Here is an 18,716-nt window from a genome sequence, read left to right on the forward strand (position 1 = left end):
AAATACTGACAATTGTCTTCATTCAAGATAGCCTTGGAAGAATTTTCTTGACAACTTGTACCATGGTATATGTATCAGATGTCTGTCCAAGGTAATACCCTGGACAGACATCTGATACATATACCATGGTACAAGTTGTCAAACAAATTATTCCAAGGCTATCTTGAATGAAGACAATAGGGCGATATTCAAAACTGAAAAGGCAATAGATGGCTCTTTTTCAGTGGTAGTAAAAACGAAATCCTGAAGCAAAGAAAGCACCACGGAAGATGAACTAAACACAAAAAGTTATGTATTCACTTTACACTTGATTTCTAATCACTACTTTTTTAATCCAGTTTCCTAATTGCAAGTAATTTACGTTTTTCATTATTTTCCATACGTTTTGACAGTTCTCCGACTACCATTCTTCCATGCGCTTGTGTTGAAAGTTTGAGAAATTTGAGAATCCAGCGTAGCGCGATCAGTGAAAGGCATACACACATCAGTGTCGCCGCTAGGCGGCCAGCACAGATAAACTGAATGTTCGAAGGGTTATTGTCTGTACTTTTTTGCCGCTGGCGCCAACTGTTAGCGATTAAGAACGAAATAAACAGTCGTTACCCTATTATCAGTATGGAATTCATTTATACCACTGACAGACATGTGATACCAGTACAATGATTTTCATACCATGCTGTACGCGTACAGTGGGAGGGTGACACACGTATTTTGCTCTCGTACATTGTATTGCGTTTGACAGCTCTGACCTAAACAAACTGTAGTTCTGTTATTTGAGATAAACAAGTCAGATTATTTTTCAAAATGTTACTAAGAAATATCAAGATACTGAATATCATTCAGGAAAATAATCTTAAATTACAAATGTTGCTAAAAAAGCGGAATAAAAGTAAAATAATGGCTATGCGCTTCAAAAGAAAATCAAATTTCTATGCTCAAATGGCAGCCTGTGGAGCACCAACAAAAACACGTAGAATTTGGTCAATGGTAAGTGTTTTTTATTGTTGAAATATGAATGAATTTGCGATGATTGGCAATTTATTGATGTTCCAGGTTGAGAAATCATCATATTGGGAGGTGGAAGTACCCAAATATACGGATGCTAAGTTCAAGAACACTTTCCGGATTGACCGCAAAACCTTTGACTATGTGGCGTCCAAATTGTTCTACCTCAGGAAAGAGGATACGTATTGGCGATTTGCAATACCGCTAGAAAAACGTATTGCCATTGCTTTGTATGCCCTGGGATCGTCTGCGGAATACAGAACAGTGGCAAGTTTGTTTGGGGTAGGCCGGACTACTGTAGGAGAGATTGTTCTGGAAGTTTGTGATGCAATCATCCACACCTTCCACGACGAAGCATTTACGTCATATCCACCAACACCTGAAAAGATTAATGAAATCACAAGCGGGTTTTTAAAGCTTGGGTTCCCACAGTGCTATGGAGCGGTAGATGGTTGTCACATTGAGGTCAACGTGCCAAAAGCGGAAGCTGTTGATTACTACAACTTCAAAGGTTGGCATTCGGTGGTATTATTTGCAGCCGTTGACTACAGATACCGCTTCACATACATAAATGTAGGAGTGCCCGGTCGATCCAATGATTCAACCATTTTTGAGAATTCATCGTTGAAATCTTTGCACGATTCTCATCCACTTTTTCAACAGTATTCAAAAATGATTAATGGAGTGAATGTTCCTATTCTTCTTATTGGAGATTCGGCGTTCAAACTCTCTCCTACTCTTATGAAACCATTTCCATTTGCTCTGAATCAAAGTGAACCTGAACGTTTATTCAACTACATCCTTTCACGATGCCGGAGAGTCGTAGAAAACGTCTTCGGTCATCTTAAAGCACGCTTCCGAAAGATTGGGCGTGGGCTCGAAGTAGATGTTAACAATGTTAATCGGATCATAAAGGCATGCTGCATCCTGCATAACCTGTGCAACGATCGAAATGATAAGATTAACAAGTCATGGATTGCTGAACTGAAAATGAATCCTTCCAAGCCGCAACCACAGCGAGGATTGTCAGTCAAAAATGACAGTTCTTCGGGGACAACAGTTCGTCGTGTGCTAATGGAACATTTGGGTAAGTCTGGTTTATTCTTACTTCTAGAGTACTTTTACAATAAGTTCTAAATAGTTTCGTTGATATCAAATTATATCACTTGTTTATTTATCTTGCTTTTATTAAAAAAAACAACACACATAAAGTTGATTTTTTCTCTTTCTTATCTATTTGACAATGTTGAGACAGATTAAAATGAAATAGTCAAATCATTCAAATCAAACAACAATTCAACAACTTATTCAGCGAACGATTTAGTTTGAATACATATTGAAATATAATGATTTTATCATTATAGTATACTTAAAAATAATGTGAATGATTGAATTAACCAAAATCGAATAACGAATATTACACGAAAGGCCAAAACAACAAACGGCAGAAATATAAATCGTCAAGAGGACAAAAGGTCAAAAAGCAAAAAAAGAGGTACAAAAGGATGAAAGCATATTAAGAAATGAGGAAGAATTTTAATGAGGCATTTAAGTTTCGACCTTTTGTCCTTCCGACCTATTTTCTTTCGAACACCTGTCTTTAAACCTGAAATTACATCTTTTCGATAACTTTCTTGAGTAGTTCATTATTCTGTCTCATCTGCTCAATTATTTGCTGATCATATGCCAAGCTTTCTGACATGAAGGTTTCAAATTTCTCATTCTCCTTCTCCGCCAAATCCAACAATCGTTCTTGAATGTTCTTTTTTCCGCGTTTAGGTGGAGCAAATTTGGCTCGTGTCTTCGAAGTTGATGGAGTAGCTGATGGTTCACCGAATGTTGATGGAGATTTCGACGGTCCCGCTGATGACGTGGCTGGTTCATCTGTTGAATGAAAGAATGAGATAATTAACATGTAAAATCATTGAACTGCAAAATAAACATTATCAACAGCATTTCAAATTCAAATCACAACAAGAAGCCGTGACTTATTTTAACTGTTCTAATGCATTAGGTCATCTTCTAAGAGCTCCGTTGAGAGTTTTTTCAGGAGTTTTCCAATGAATTCTTCCAGAAACTTCACTAGGAATTGTTTATTGTAACATTCATACACAGTCAAAAATGACAGTTCTTCGGGGACAACAGTTCGTCGTGTGCTAATGGAACATTTGGGTAAGTCTGGTTTATTCTTACTTCTAGAGTACTTTTACAATACCTTTGGGGAAACTGAATAGGCTTTATGGTAATGGGGATGAGACTTCGAAGACAATTTGAGGGGAAAAACAAGAAAATTCATGTAAACTTGACGATAAATGTTGGATTTACATATTTTTTCTCATAGCTCTTCAATTTTTTGGTATAATCGTTCTTTTTAGTGGGTTTATCATGCCTGCGAAATATTTTATATAGCTTTTCGTCTTGTTTGCATCGTATTTCATCAATATTTTTAGCTGTGAATAACCATGCAATAATATTCTCAAAAACAAGTTATTTCAATTACAGTGACTAAATGTTACCCCCTCTATGGGGTGAGATTGTGTCATTTTTCATTCATTTGTGATGCCGCTGTGAATAAATATTTTTCTTTAATTTTTTGAACAGGTGTTAAAGTACATACACACCAAATTTGAAGTTTATAGGAGTTAAATTGCGATTGTTATTCAATAAATAAATCATATTACATATCCCTTTTTGACCCATTCTCACCCCCAACGACGGTATATAACAAATTACAGTAATACATGATGTTCACAATTCACTGTTTGCTCTATGAAACTTAAACTTTCAACTTCCTCTTAAATGGAACTATAAGTTACGAATGCTTGCTTTTAAGTTAACACAAACGACCGCTGTAACTACTAGCAACTGCGGTGATTAATGAGTTATGTACAAAAACTGTCGTTTCTATTCTTACTACGATTTGTAGAAATATTACATTAATATCTGTAACTAAAAAGTAATGTTCATTCAAAACGCAATCAATAGAGTAAAGTTTTGCAAGACCGTAATGGGTCATGCACAAATTACGTCACGCTCCAAGGGGGGGGGGGTGGGGGGAAGGTTTGTCAAGCCAAGCGTAACAAGCCTTACAAAATTTTCGGAGGACTCATACAAAAAGTGTGACAAAGGGGGGGGAGGAGGTCGAAAAAGTTGAAATTTAGCGTGACATAATTTGTGTACCATCCCTAAGGAAGAAAAAGTTTGCCTTTGTAATATGCTTTTAGTTTCTTAGCAGTTTAGAGCCGGCTTAAGAGAATTTTGTATTGACAATTGAAATATGCAATTGTTTTGTATTGCAAATGACTTTTTTCAGATTATGTAGTGGACTTGCAATTGGTACGAATTGAAATATGTGTTTTATGTCTATTCACTTTTCCAAATATTTATTTCAATGTTTTATGTTGTAAAATATGCAAACCAAAACATTATAATAAAATGAAAGTCGTAAAAATAAGACCTTTGATCAATCATTCCAATAAAACAACAATTTTAAGCAAAACACTATCAATTTTTTATAAAACATGACGATTCGATAATTTCGTGATGCTCCCAATAACTTTGCACGAATGGAGAAAAATTCTAACACTGTTTGCATAGCCAATGTTTTATAAATTGTGAATATTTATTCGAATATTTTGTATTGTTTTCTTGTTTATCCTGTTGTTATTGATGTTGTTCCAAAAAAAAAAATCACGCGTAATGGTAGAGCATACATTGGTTAACACACCGAGGACGAAGCCTCAAAATCAGTTGGAACGCTAATTTTAACCCACTATATCTAAGCTGTCCTAAGTCCGATTTGTAAAATTTTGGCACCTACAGAAATGTATGGGCTTCTAGATTCATGTCAGATTTTTGAAATATTTTTAGGAACTACTGTTTGATTTGTAGTACTTAAAACACCGGAGCAAGTCCTAAAAAAAATTCTAATCGGCAGTAATTTGCAAATAACTTAGAATTTATCGCGATAACCTATAGATTTTTTTTAATGTATGATGATCGTATTAATGTAACCAAACAATTGGCATTGAATTTTTGATTGTTATCCGTTCAAAGAACTACAATATATTCACAAAACTGCGTAGAATACAGAAAAAATACATTTTCAATAATAACTTGAAATTTATTACGATGACCCAAACATTTTACGATCCTAAAATAGACTCATATTTAAGGCCATCAAATTTGCAGAACACTGATAATGAATTTCTGTTGGAAAAACTACAATATTTTCACAAAATAGTGAAAAATTCAGGAAAATACAGATTTTCTACAGTAATTTCATATTGATCGCAATGATTCATCAGTTTTGTAATTTTAAATTCTTCGTATGTTCATGAGAAACAAATTTCCTGAACATCGTTGATCGCTGTTTGTTCAAAGAACTACAATATATTCACAAAACTGCGTAGAATACAGAAAAAATACATTTTCAATTATAACTTGAAATTTATCGCGATGACCCAAACATTTTATGATCTTACAATAGACTCATATTTAAGATCATCAAATTTTCAGAACACTGATAAAGAATTTCTGTTGGAAAAACTACAATATTTTCACAAAATAGTGAAATATTCAGGAAAATACAGATTTTCTACAGTAATTTCTTATTTATCGCAATGACTCATCAGTTTTACAATTTTAAACTCTTCTTTATATGTTCATGAAAAACAAATTTCCTGAACATCCTTGATCGCTGTTTGTTCAAAGAACTACAATACTTTCACAAAATATTGTATAATACAGAAAATTCTGAAATTTCTTCTGCAATTTATTGATTGTCTCTAGACCTTATCAATTTAAAGTTATTGTTAGATATAAAAATTAACATATTTTAAAACATTTTTTATGTTTTTCAAAGAACTACAACATTTTCACAAAACTGTGAATAATACAGGAGAAATACGATCCTAACAACAGTTTGATTTTTTTTTTGCAATGATCCATGGGTTTTATGATTTTAAAATATTCTCATATTTAGGGTTGTCAAGTTTGCACAACATGATCGATGAAATTTTATTGAAAGAACTACAATATTTTCACAAATTACCGTATAATACAAAAATATTCTGTTGCTACCGAAGTTTGAACATTTTACCATCTGTATAATTTTCTAAATTGTTGTAAATTTTCAAGAAAAATAAGTGTGCTCGAAAATCATGTATAATTCAGTAACATTTAAAATTTCTCCTGTAATTTTGAAATTGCCCCATTGGCTTATAATCTCCACAGTTTAAAAATTTTCAGATTCACATATAAATTGACAGAACGTATCAAAACACAACAAACGTTGAATGACAAAACGTCGAAAGGAATAACACATCGAAAAGAAAAAATATCTAATTATTTATTCTTTCGGAAGAGAATAATTCTTTTAAGATCATTTCGTTCTTTTCCAATTCCCACCTTTCGACGTTTCGCAGTCAACTGCAAATCACTGATTGCCTCCAGACCATATCATTTTAAGGGTTTGGAGCATACTCATATATAAAAGTAAATATATCTACAGAACATTTTTGGAGATTTTTAAAGAACTAAAACATCTACACAAAACTGTGGAAAATACCAGAAAAGTTAGATCAGTTAGATAACAGCCTGCAATTGACCACAATGTTCCATGAATTCTATAATTTGAAAATGTTAAATGAAATGTTATCATTTAGAGTTGGCAAGCTTGTGTAAATTAACCGATGAAGTTTCGTTAGAAAACTTCAATATTTTCACAAAATACCATGTAATACAAAAATATACTATTTATGCTCTTGTTTCATATTTATCAAGATGACTAATTGATTTTATTTTTCAAAACCGTTATTAAGTTTTGGGAAAAAAAAAACTTTTTCAACAATAATAATGGTTATTTGCTCTAAGAACTACAATATTTTCACAAAATTACGAATAATACAGAACAGTCTCTGACTACGGTTGCGTTTTATTTATTTATTTATTTAGTAGTTGTGTTTACGATTTAAAATTTTCTCAACGTAATATATATAAAAAATAGAGCAGTTATAAATTCTGTTTCAAAGCACGACAAGCAGTTTACAAAATTGGTAATATAACAATTTCTTAAACCTTCAACAATCTTACTTCATATTTACCGCAACGACCCATAGATTTTGTTATTAAAGAATAGTTTATCTCATATTTGAGACTTACAACTCGAGTTGTTGCTAATCCATTATTGTTGCAATGACATCATTTTTCAATTTACTAATTATAACTCAATTAATGATATTTTACTTACATGGATGACGGTGTTAAAAAAAAAGTGGATCGCTACAACCCTAGTTTGTCCTTATTTGTAGATTCATGTGCGGTTATAGAAATGTACTTGGAATATATGGTTTGATTTGTATTACTACAAACACTGAAGCTAGTCTTAAAAAAATAAGCGTTTGTTTGTACATAACTTGAAACTTATCTAACAATGAAGTTCGAATTTATATTACCAAACATTTTTCATTGTAATTTGTACATTTAACGAATCACAACATATATAATAAACTGCGTAGCATATGGCAGAAAAAAATAGTTTGAGCTATAGTTTAAAATAATCGCTATTACCCATGAATTTTACAATTTATAAATTTTCTCATATCTAGTGTAGTTTGATATTCATTGCGATGACGCATTATGACAAAATTTTAAAAATCACAAAATCCATGTATCATTGCAATAAATTTCAAACTGTTGTTAGGATCGTAATTTCCCTGAATTATTCATAGTTTTGTGAAACTGTTGTAGTTCTTTAAAAAACATCTAAAATGTTCTGTAAATATATTTATTTTTATAATTTCAAATCTTTTAATTGATATAGAGGCAATCAATAAATTACAGAAGAAATTCAAGAATTTTCTGTATTATACAATATTTTGTGAATATATTGTAGTTCATTGAACAAACAGCTATCAACGATGTTCAGCAAATTTGTTTCTCATGAACATACGAAGAGTTTAAATTTTAAAACTGATGAGTCATTGCGATAAATAAGAAATTACTGTAGAAAACCTATATTTTTCTGTATATACTGTATATACTGTTTTGTGAAAATATTGTAGTTTTCCGTACAGAAATTTACTATCAGTGTTCTGCATATTTGATGACCTTAAATATGAGTCTATTTTAAGATCATAAAATGTTTGGGTCATCGCGATAGATTTGAAAATGTATTTTTTCTGTATTCTACGCAGTTTTGTGAATATATTGCAGTTATTTGAATGGCTAACAATCAAAAATTCAATGTCAATTGTTTGGTTACGCTAATACAATCATCATACATTATAAAATCTAGAGGTTATCGCGATCAATTTCAAGTTGTGTACATGCATTGACAAAATTTCGTTTTTTTAGGGACTTGCTCCGGTGTTTTAAGTACTACAAATCAAACAGTAGTTTCCAAAAATATTTCAAATACCTGACATGAATCTAGAAGTCCATACATTTCTGTAGGTGCCAATTTTTTGTAAATCGGACTGAAGACAGCTGAGATATAGTAGGTTGAATTTAGCGTTCCAACTGATTTTGAGGCTTCGTCGTCCGTGTAAGTGACGAATATCTTAGGCGGACAAGTGATATGAGAATATTTTAAAATCACAAAACCCATGGATCATTGCAAAAAAAAAAAAATCAAACCGTTGTTAGGATCGCATTTCTCCTGTATTATTCGCAGTTTTGTGAAAATGTTGTAGTTCTTTGAAAAACATAAAAAATGTTTTAAAATATGTTTATTTTTATATCTAACAATTGAAGCATTGTCTTTAAATTGATAAGGTCTAGAGACAATCAATAATTGCAGAAGAAATTTCAGAATTTTGTGTATTATACAAGATTTTGTGAAAGTATTGTAGTTCTTTGAACAATCAGCGATCAACGATGTTCAGGAAATTTGTTTCTCATGAACATATAAAGAAGAGTTTAAAATTATAAAACTGATGAGTCATTGCGATTAATATGAAATTACTGTAGAAAATCTGTATTTTCCTGAATTTTTCACTATTTTGTGAAAATATTGTAGTTTTTCCAACAGAAATTCTTTTTCAGTGTTCTAAAAATTTGATGATCTTAAATATGAGTCTATTTTAAGATCATAAAATGCTTGGATCATCGCGATAAATTTCAAGTTATAATTGAAAATGTATTTTTTCTGTATTCTACGCAGTTTTGTGAATATATTGTAGTTCTTTGAACAAACAGCGATCAACGATGTTCAGGAAATTGGTTTCTCATGAACATACGAATAATTTAAAATTACAAAACTGATGAGTCATTGCGATTAATATGAAATTACTGTAGAAAACCTGTATTTTCCTGATTTTTTCACTATTTTGTGAAAATATTGTAGTTTTTCCAACAGAAATTCATTATCAGTGTTCTGCAAATTTGATGGCCTTAAATATGAGTCTATTTTATGATCATAAAATGTTTGGGTCATCGCGATATTTCAAGTTTTAATTGAAAATGTATTTTTTCTGTATTCTACGCAGTTTTGTGAATATATTGTAGTTCTTTGAACAAACAGCGATCAACGATGTTCAGGAAATTTGTTTCTCATGAACATACGAAGAATTTAAAATTACAAAACTGATGAATCATTGCGATACATATGAAATTACTGTAGAAAACCTGTATTTTCCTGATTTTTTCACTATTTTGTGAAAATATTGTAGTTTTTCCAACAGAAATTCATTATCAGTGTTCTGCAAATTTGATGGCTTTAAATATGAGTCTATTTTAAGATCATAAAATGTTTGGGTCATCGCAATAAATTTCAAGTTATAATTGAAAATGTATTTTTTCTGTATTCTACGCAGTTTTGTGAATATATTGTAGTTCTTTGAACAAACAGCGATCAACGATGTTCAGGAAATTTGTTTCTCATGAACATACGAAGAATTTAAAATTACAAAACTGATGAGTCATTGCGATAAATATGAAATTACTGTAGAAAACCTGTATTTTCCTGAATTTTTCACTATTTTGTGAAAATATTGTAGTTTTTCCAACAGAAATTCTTTTTCAGTGTTCTAAAAATTTGATGATCTTAAATATGAGTCTATTTTAAGATCATAAAATGCTTGGATCATCGCGATAAATTTCAAGTTATAATTGAAAATGTATTTTTTCTGTATTCTACGCAGTTTTGTGAATATATTGTAGTTTTTTAAACAAACAGCGATCAACGATGTTCAGGAAATTTGTTTCCCATGAACATACAAAGAGTTTAAAATTATAAAACTGGTGAGTCATTGCGATACATATGAAATTACTGTAGAAAACCTGTATTTTCCTGTATTTTTCAATATTTTGTGAAAATATTGTAGTTTTTCCAACAGAAATTTATTATCAGTGTTCTGCAAATTTGATGGCCTTAAATATGAGTCTATTTTAAGATCATAAAATGTTTGGGTCATCGCAATAAATTTCAAGTTATAATTGAAAATGTATTTTTTCTGTATTCTACGCAGTTTTGTGAATATATTGTAGTTCTTTGAACAAACAGCGATCAACGATGTTCAGGAAATTTGTTTCTCATGAACATACGAAGAATTTAAAATTACAAAACTGATGAGTCATTGCGATAAATATGAAATTACTGTAGAAAACCTGTATTTTCCTGAATTTTTCACTATTTTGTGAAAATATTGTAGTTTTTCCAACAGAAATTCTTTTTCAGTGTTCTAAAAATTTGATGATCTTAAATATGAGTCTATTTTAAGATCATAAAATGCTTGGATCATCGCGATAAATTTCAAGTTATAATTGAAAATGTATTTTTTCTGTATTCTACGCAGTTTTGTGAATATATTGTAGTTCTTTGAACAAACAGCGATCAACGATGTTCAGGAAATTGGTTTCTCATGAACATACGAATAATTTAAAATTACAAAACTGATGAGTCATTGCGATTAATATGAAATTACTGTAGAAAACCTGTATTTTCCTGATTTTTTCACTATTTTGTGAAAATATTGTAGTTTTTCCAACAGAAATTCATTATCAGTGTTCTGAAAATTTGATGGCCTTAAATATGAGTCTATTTTATGATCATAAAATGTTTGGGTCATCGCGATATTTCAAGTTTTAATTGAAAATGTATTTTTTCTGTATTCTACGCAGTTTTGTGAATATATTGTAGTTCTTTGAACAAACAGCGATCAACGATGTTCAGGAAATTTGTTTCTCATGAACATACGAAGAATTTAAAATTACAAAACTGATGAATCATTGCGATACATATGAAATTACTGTAGAAAACCTGTATTTTCCTGATTTTTTCACTATTTTGTGAAAATATTGTAGTTTTTCCAACAGAAATTTATTATCAGTGTTCTGCAAATTTGATGGCCTTAAATATGAGTATATTTTAAGATCATAAAATGTTTGGGTCATCGCGATAAATTTCAAGTTATAGTTGAAAATGCATTTTTTCTGTATTCCTCGCAGTTTTGTGAATATAGTGTAGTTATTTGAACAGCTAACAATCAAAAATTCAATGCCAATTGTTTGGTTACACTAAAACGATCATCATACAATAAAAAATCTATAGGTTATTGCGATAAATTCTATGTTATCTACAAATTACTAGCGGTTAGAAATTTTTTTAGGACTTGCTCCGGTGTTTTAAGTACTACAAATCAAACAGTAGTTTCCAAAAATATTTCAAAAACCTGACATGAATCTAGCAGCCCATACATTTCTGTAGGTGCCAAAATTTTGTAAATCGGACTTAGGACAGCCGAGATATAGTGGGTTGAATTTAGCGTTCCAACTGATTTTGAGGCTTAGTCGTCCGTGTAAGTGACGAATATCTTAGGCGGACAAGTGTTAACAAAAGTGCTGGAGACACAAAATTGCTCAAATTAATATTTATGCTGCAAATAAACTCAAAACGTGAGTGTCCAAAGTAGCTTCGTCCGTCGGTATCATTAAATCATATTTATAGCAAAATGATAACTGAATATGTTATACAGCAATAATATTAAATAACAAAATCATTTCAAGTTACTAATAGTAGGATGATCAAAAAATGTGTTATCCATTATGACTAAATGCGATAACTGAACTTGTTATAAGTGTGTTATCAGTGATAACTGAATCTGTTATCAATTTAATTTGTTTGAAGGAAATTTTTGTTATAATTTTGTTATATTGGCTTTTAATTTAACCCAGTTGATAAAACATTTAGTTATCAAATCAATTATTACTGGATAACTCAATTTGTTATCATATAGGTATGCGCCTTTGGGAAAATGTACCAGTTATGGCCATAGTGGTTCCCTATTTGGCCGTATGTGACATTTTGATAAATTTCACATTTTAAGTCTTTTTGAATGCTTTAACATCAAGATATATCTTAAATCTAACTACTAAAACAAACAAAATTTTTCAAAATTTGACGACATTGAAATATTTACTTATGGCGAAATAGGGAACCACTTACCTCAGTTGTCCATTAATAATGTAATAATCACTTAAATCGTTTTCAAGATCACCAAGCAGGGATTTTTCCAACAAATTCTTCAAATAGTGTACCATCAGTTTTTTCAACATTGCATCTTCAACAAATCTTTCAGAAAACCTCTCAGAAATTCTTCAAGGATTTAATGAAAAAATCACAGCTCAAATTATTTAGGATTTCCTTTGAAAATAAACATTAAACTACTTTTCCAGGTTACTTTAAGGACTCCTCCTTATAAACCACAAGACATAAACAATTAAACAAGATTAAATTAAGAAAATGTTCTAAGCGCTTTCTCAGAAAAGTTCACCACATATGATCTGTATTTTTTCATAGAAAGTTCCTTAAGTGTTTCTTAAGATTTATCTAAAAATCAATTTGGAGATAAATACCACAAAAATCCCTACCTAAGAAATTTTTTAAAAGTTATAAAATTCTCATCAAGTTTCTTGGAATACGTTCAATTGTTCTTCCAAAAAACTCTTCCGCGAAATACTTAAAAATTCCTGAGTAATTTGTTCGGCAAATTATACTATTGCTTCCCCTGGGATGTCGTCCTGAGGATCATCCGAAAAATTTACTAGATAACAATCCAAGAATTTCCCAGAGATTTTATAATGTTATTATAAGCGATACTTGTGGGGATATTTTAAAAGAAATTTTTCAACAGAATTCGATCTTGAACTTCTTGAAAAATAAATTCTCCAGAAATTCCATCAAGTATTCTCTCAGGATTTAACAATTCCTCCATATTTTTTCCAAATATTTATTCAATGATTTTTTTCATAAATAATATAAAAAAATCTATCGAATCTCTATTTTAGTACAAAAACTTCATCAGGAATACCTCATAATTTTTTAAAAGATTTCTTCACATATTACTATTTGAATCACTTCATATTCATATTCAATTTAGATTAAATTTATAGACTTTTGGAGAACTTCAAAAAAAAAAACTTTTGAATAATTGCATCAAAAATTTAATGTGGAATAAAAATAATAAATTATTGTTGAAAAATTCAAGAATTCATCAAGAATTTCTTAAACTTTTTGACGAAATACCTGTACTAGTGAAATTGCAAACTTAAAGTTTATATACAAGGAAATCATATATTTTATTTGATTGCTTTTATATGTACAAGCATAAACATCATTATTAACATTTTTAGTCAATATACGACACTAAGACATAAGGTACAGTGGGGGAAGTGTATCAGTGGGGTAAGTGGATCATTTGTCTATATTGAGCATAAATACTTCAATATGTTGAATGTTTTCGCAGCATTGCTTCGTTTTAGGTTATGTTCTTACGTCCACAATGATACTAATGCAAAACTGATACTACACCAACACTAACACAAGAAAACTTGTTGGCTGCATAAATCAATTAATTTCAAAAATGTTTTCCGTCAATCATAAATTTATTGTATCTCTGCCTTAAATCAAATTCCACTAGATTTTTCAACGCATGGTGAACATTTCAGTTCTAATTGTATGAATCAAAATGAAAAATATGTGAATTTTATAAATAAATACAGATATATTGGACATGGTACACTTACCCCCACTTTTTAATGGAGTGGGGAAAGTGGATCAAGTTCTTCTTCTTCTTTCTGGCGTTACGTCCCCACTGGGACAGAGCCTGCTTCTCAGATTAGTGTTCTTATGAGCACTTCCACAGTTATTAACTGAGAGCTTTCTTTGCCGATTGACCATTTTTGCATGTGTATATCGTGTGGCAGGTACGAAGATACTCTATGCCCTGGGAATCGAGAAAATTTCCTTTACGAAAAGATCCTCGACCAGCGGGATTCGAACCCACGACCCTCAGCATGGTCTTGCTGAATAGCTGCGCGTTTACCTCTACGGCTATCTGGGCCCGCAGTGGATCAAGTATTATTACCATCTATTGGCAGACTGCTTACGATAATTTGAATAAGTTTGAATACTCGCAAATATTGTTTTGTTTTTACTGTTTCTCATTACTAGCTTAAATTTGTCTAATTGACTGTAGATAATTTGAATAAATCCACCTAAAATTTATTTTAATCTTTCTGGTATAAGAAAATATAAAAGAATGAATATTGCAAAATTCTAACAAAACTTTTCGTGGTTTATTAAAGCTGAGTTGCAAAAGAGCAAAATATACAAATTTTCCAATTGAAAACATATTATCATACCATATTTGACCATATGAATTGTTCTAGACAGATGATACAAATACATTCAAAAATAGAATAAGAAGATTTCAGTTTGATAAACAAAAATAAATGTATCTAATATTTTTAAATCTTTTTGAACGAAATGAAACTAAAGATTTTGACTTTTCAGGAATAATATAAAATTTCACAAAATTGATTTTTACCTTAAATAAAATCAATAATTTCCGTTTTTCGTGTTTTGAAGGCCTTGGGACCAAAAGGGCTATTGCTGTTCTCATTTTTTCTTGAAAGTTCAGAAAATTTTACGTCTACTGTCAAATTTTCAGCGATGTATGTTTTTTTAGTTTTTGAGATATATATTTTTGAAAATAAAAAATCAGTCATTTTCCATCGGCACACACTGTAGGTCTAAGCGCATAAGATTATTTATTTTTAAAAATTATCATAACTTTTGAACAGCTCGACCGAATCCAATCTTTTTCCATGGAATTAAAACTTAGAAGCTTTCAGAAAAAAATAAAAATCTTTGAAAAAATATATTTTTTTACATTAAAATAAATGGAAATTTCTGAAAAAACTAGATATTTTATTTTTTGTGATGTAATATAATATTTATATATATTTTTTCCAGATTTTTCAATGATGTTGTTGAAGTTGAAATCTTAAGCTTTAATTCCATAAAAAAAGATTGGAAATCGGTTGAGCTGTTCAAAAGTTATGATAATTTTTAAAAATAAATAATCTAATGCGCTGAGACCTACAGTGTATATATATATATATATATATATATATATATATATATATATATATATATATATATATATATATATATATATATATATATATATATATATATATATATATATATATATATATATATATATATATATATATAAACTATGCGTCGTATGTCAAATATCAACCTATCTGTAACTTTTAAACCAATAGTTTTAACACAACTTTTACAATAGTTTTCAAAAATTGAGGAAATTTGTAGTCCGTCACAGAAAAAATGAAAGGAATCGGTTGAGAAACGGCAGAGATATAGCTCTCTGAAGTTGGCCATCTGTACATCTTGGTCTATCTTTGGGTCTACGACACTGTTATAACTCTTTTCTATGAGTTTGAGCTTTCGAATGATATAAATAGATAAAACTACGAAAATGTCTACTCAATGCCCTACTCACCCTAAACCCTAAACTCACCGTTGTTGAGAAAATCCTGCGAAATTGTTGACAAAGGTGACCGGGGAGATTCTGGCTCGGACACCTGTGTGTACAGCACACAATATTCGGAATCATCATCCAAGAGTTCACCTTCGAAATCTTCCTTCTCTTGCAGATCCATGCTTTCTGCCGGATTCTCCGGATCTTTCATGCCTTCCGGATCATCTCTCATGCTTTCCGCAAATTCCATACATTCCGGTTCTTCTATGGCTTCCGGATGTTTGGATGCTGCTTTCGAGTCTGGAAATGCATAGGAAAAAGCAGAACTATGAAACATATCATCCTGGCAGCAAAGTATGTTTCCTTACCGGCAACAAAGCTCTCGTCCATTAATTCGGTCATATTGTTTTGCTTGAAGCTTTTCAAAAAACAATTGAGGGCCTCAAAATAGGTCCAGGTTGACCGTGTTCCTCCGGACACTCCCATTTTGTTTTTCTCGGCCCTGCAACAAAATCATGTTTATATGAGTCCTATGTTTTTAGTGTTTCAAAATTGAAAATATATTACCTGTATCTTCTGGACAAATTGTGGATTCGGTTGCGCAATTCGGTTGGAGTCAAACGGATGCCATAGCTCCGTAGTTGCTCACACATTTTTAAGTAAATATGTGAGTTCTTGCAAGTTTTGCGCAAGGCGTCCACATTTTCACTCCACACATCGATGACTCTGTTGATTTCATCGGAACTTAGCACTTTTAATGGCTTTTTCTCACTAATCTTCTCGATCTTTTTCGTCACCTTCTGGGAGCTCATGTTCTTCGGCACTAAAGCTAATTAAACTGATTTCAAACAATTAAACTGAATTTAATCGTAATCGTAATTTACGATCTCGCTAGTGCTAGATTGTTTTGGATTTTTGTTTATGTTTACTTTTCACAAACGTCAAACGAATGGAAAATTTTAGTTCACGGTTTCGCTACTGGCTGGAAAAAGCGCTGATGGCACTTCCATTTGCTGTACGTTGGTACAGTACAACGCCCGCAGACCATGATACGGTACTAAGATGCTTGCGTGATACCACCTTGATACTGGGTGACAGACATATGATATCACGGTGTACAGTGGTTTTGGTATCACATGTCTGTCATAAGTATTTGAAATTGTGCTGCAATTCAATTTAAGCGCTTTCTCCACGGATACTACGAGTCAGTTGGATGTCCTTCGGTATGATGCTGACACGCTTGGCGTGGATCGCGCACAGGTTGGTATCCTCAAACAAACCGATCAGTTGGGTCATTCGCTTCCTGCAGGACCATGACGGCCGAGCTCTGGAATTGCAGATTTGTTTCTACTTTTCCCTGTATACCACGACAAAGCAGAAAAAGTTCTTCATGGTGCGGAACTTCTTCGAGTATCAAAAGGAGATCATGCCAATCATCGTGACTGGCAACTTTAACATCGATTTGAGCAAAGAGGAGAACATGGAGCTCGCGGAATTCATGGAGAAGTACCTCAACCTTAAACAGGCTTCGGAACCCACTCAAGCAACCAATCTTAGTGGACCTAACGTTCAACCGGAATATTTGTTTGGGGAGCAGGAGTTATCGCTCATGCTTCTTCTTCCATCGACCGGTTCTATCGGTGTTGAAGTGTTAACCGAACCAACCAAAAAATGACACACAATGTCCATAATAAGTCAGAATTGACATGCAACAAATAGTATGAAAATTGATTGGATTTTTAACAGTAGAAATCTTTCATAAGTTCGTGACGGTCTCAAGCTAGGAAATAGAAGAAGCTAACGTTATCCAACGTCAACTTGGCGGTTCCCGGTCAACCATTTCTTCAATTTTCTTCACATTTCTTTATGTCGAGCTTTAAAGATGCTCATATAACAAATCGATAGCGATCGTCATCGATTCATAAAGAAATTTAACGCTCATTAAGTAGCATCGTGAAATGTTGATACAGATTTTTATCAAAATTTCGAGACCAAAATCTCCTACTTTATCGACTTGCAAAAAATTTTATCGTGAACCAAAACATTTGTGGGGTTCTACACGCACTTTGTCAATTTGTTTATGTTTATGATGAACTTTTTTGTCACTTTTTTAAATTGAGATTTAACTCTAATGATACGGGAAATCGGAGGATACTTACCAACTAAGCCAAACTTTATTTTATAACTAAGGGTGGCAGAAAGTATTCATAAACTATTGATTCATTTTCAGTTCAATACAGGGGAAGAGTTGGCCTCAAGAATAGCCAGAACTTTAACTGCAAGCATGCTTACTGCCGAAAAATATTTGTAATAATACCTACTGGTTAAATAGCATCCTTCTGGTAATACGAAAGCCGATAATCCGTAATGCTTTGGATCTGAAAAGAATGATTTAAAAGAGTCGAGGAGAATCATCATTGGTCTCAAATAGTTCGATCTTTGCAAAATCAAAACATCGAAACCTGTCATACGATATACCAGAATATCTTTACGCTGATTTACGAAATGATATTGAAAAGAGTAATAAAGGTGCCTCGATACCAAGCTTAATTTTTCGTTGTCAATTTATGACGTTACTTTGGCATCATTCGTGACACATTTTCCGATGAATATTCATAAAGGTAACTGAAGTTCCACCGATAAAAGATGATTGAACGAAATTTAGTACCGTTTCGTTGAAGATTTATATCGTATGCTTGATAAAGGAAGTTACTTATGAAGTGTTATGGATCGATGAAGATACATAAATAAACGTAACAAAATTATCAATAAAGTAAAAACGACAGAAATCTATATTATTGGATAAAGATATTTAAAGTAGCGCATACACGCAAAAAAATTGTGCGGTAAAAACTACCATTTTAGGGGGTTAACTTAAGCGCTCGCACCGGCAATTTTCAGCAGACCAGAAATGCGCTT

The 18,716-nt window shown here is 31.7% G+C and overlaps 1 protein-coding gene across 1 annotated transcript; it reads right to left on the bottom strand.

Moving 5' to 3' along the window:
- Window positions 1-2,520: 2,520 nt before the first annotated feature.
- LOC5576730 lies at window positions 2,521-16,927 on the bottom strand. The gene is made up of 4 exons (XM_001656189.2): window positions 16,365-16,927; window positions 16,166-16,299; window positions 15,837-16,097; window positions 2,521-2,889 (listed from the first exon to the last, which is right to left on the bottom strand). Exons 1-4 carry the CDS (start codon window positions 16,607-16,609, stop codon window positions 2,618-2,620), a joined length of 912 nt encoding a protein of 303 aa, XP_001656239.2. The 5' UTR covers window positions 16,610-16,927; the 3' UTR covers window positions 2,521-2,617.
- Between the last annotated feature and the right edge of the window lie 1,789 nt (window positions 16,928-18,716).

The sequence above is a fragment of the Aedes aegypti genome, chromosome 1, assembly GCF_002204515.2.
Source record: "Aedes aegypti strain LVP_AGWG chromosome 1, AaegL5.0 Primary Assembly, whole genome shotgun sequence".
Lineage (NCBI taxonomy): Eukaryota > Metazoa > Arthropoda > Insecta > Diptera > Culicidae > Aedes > Aedes aegypti.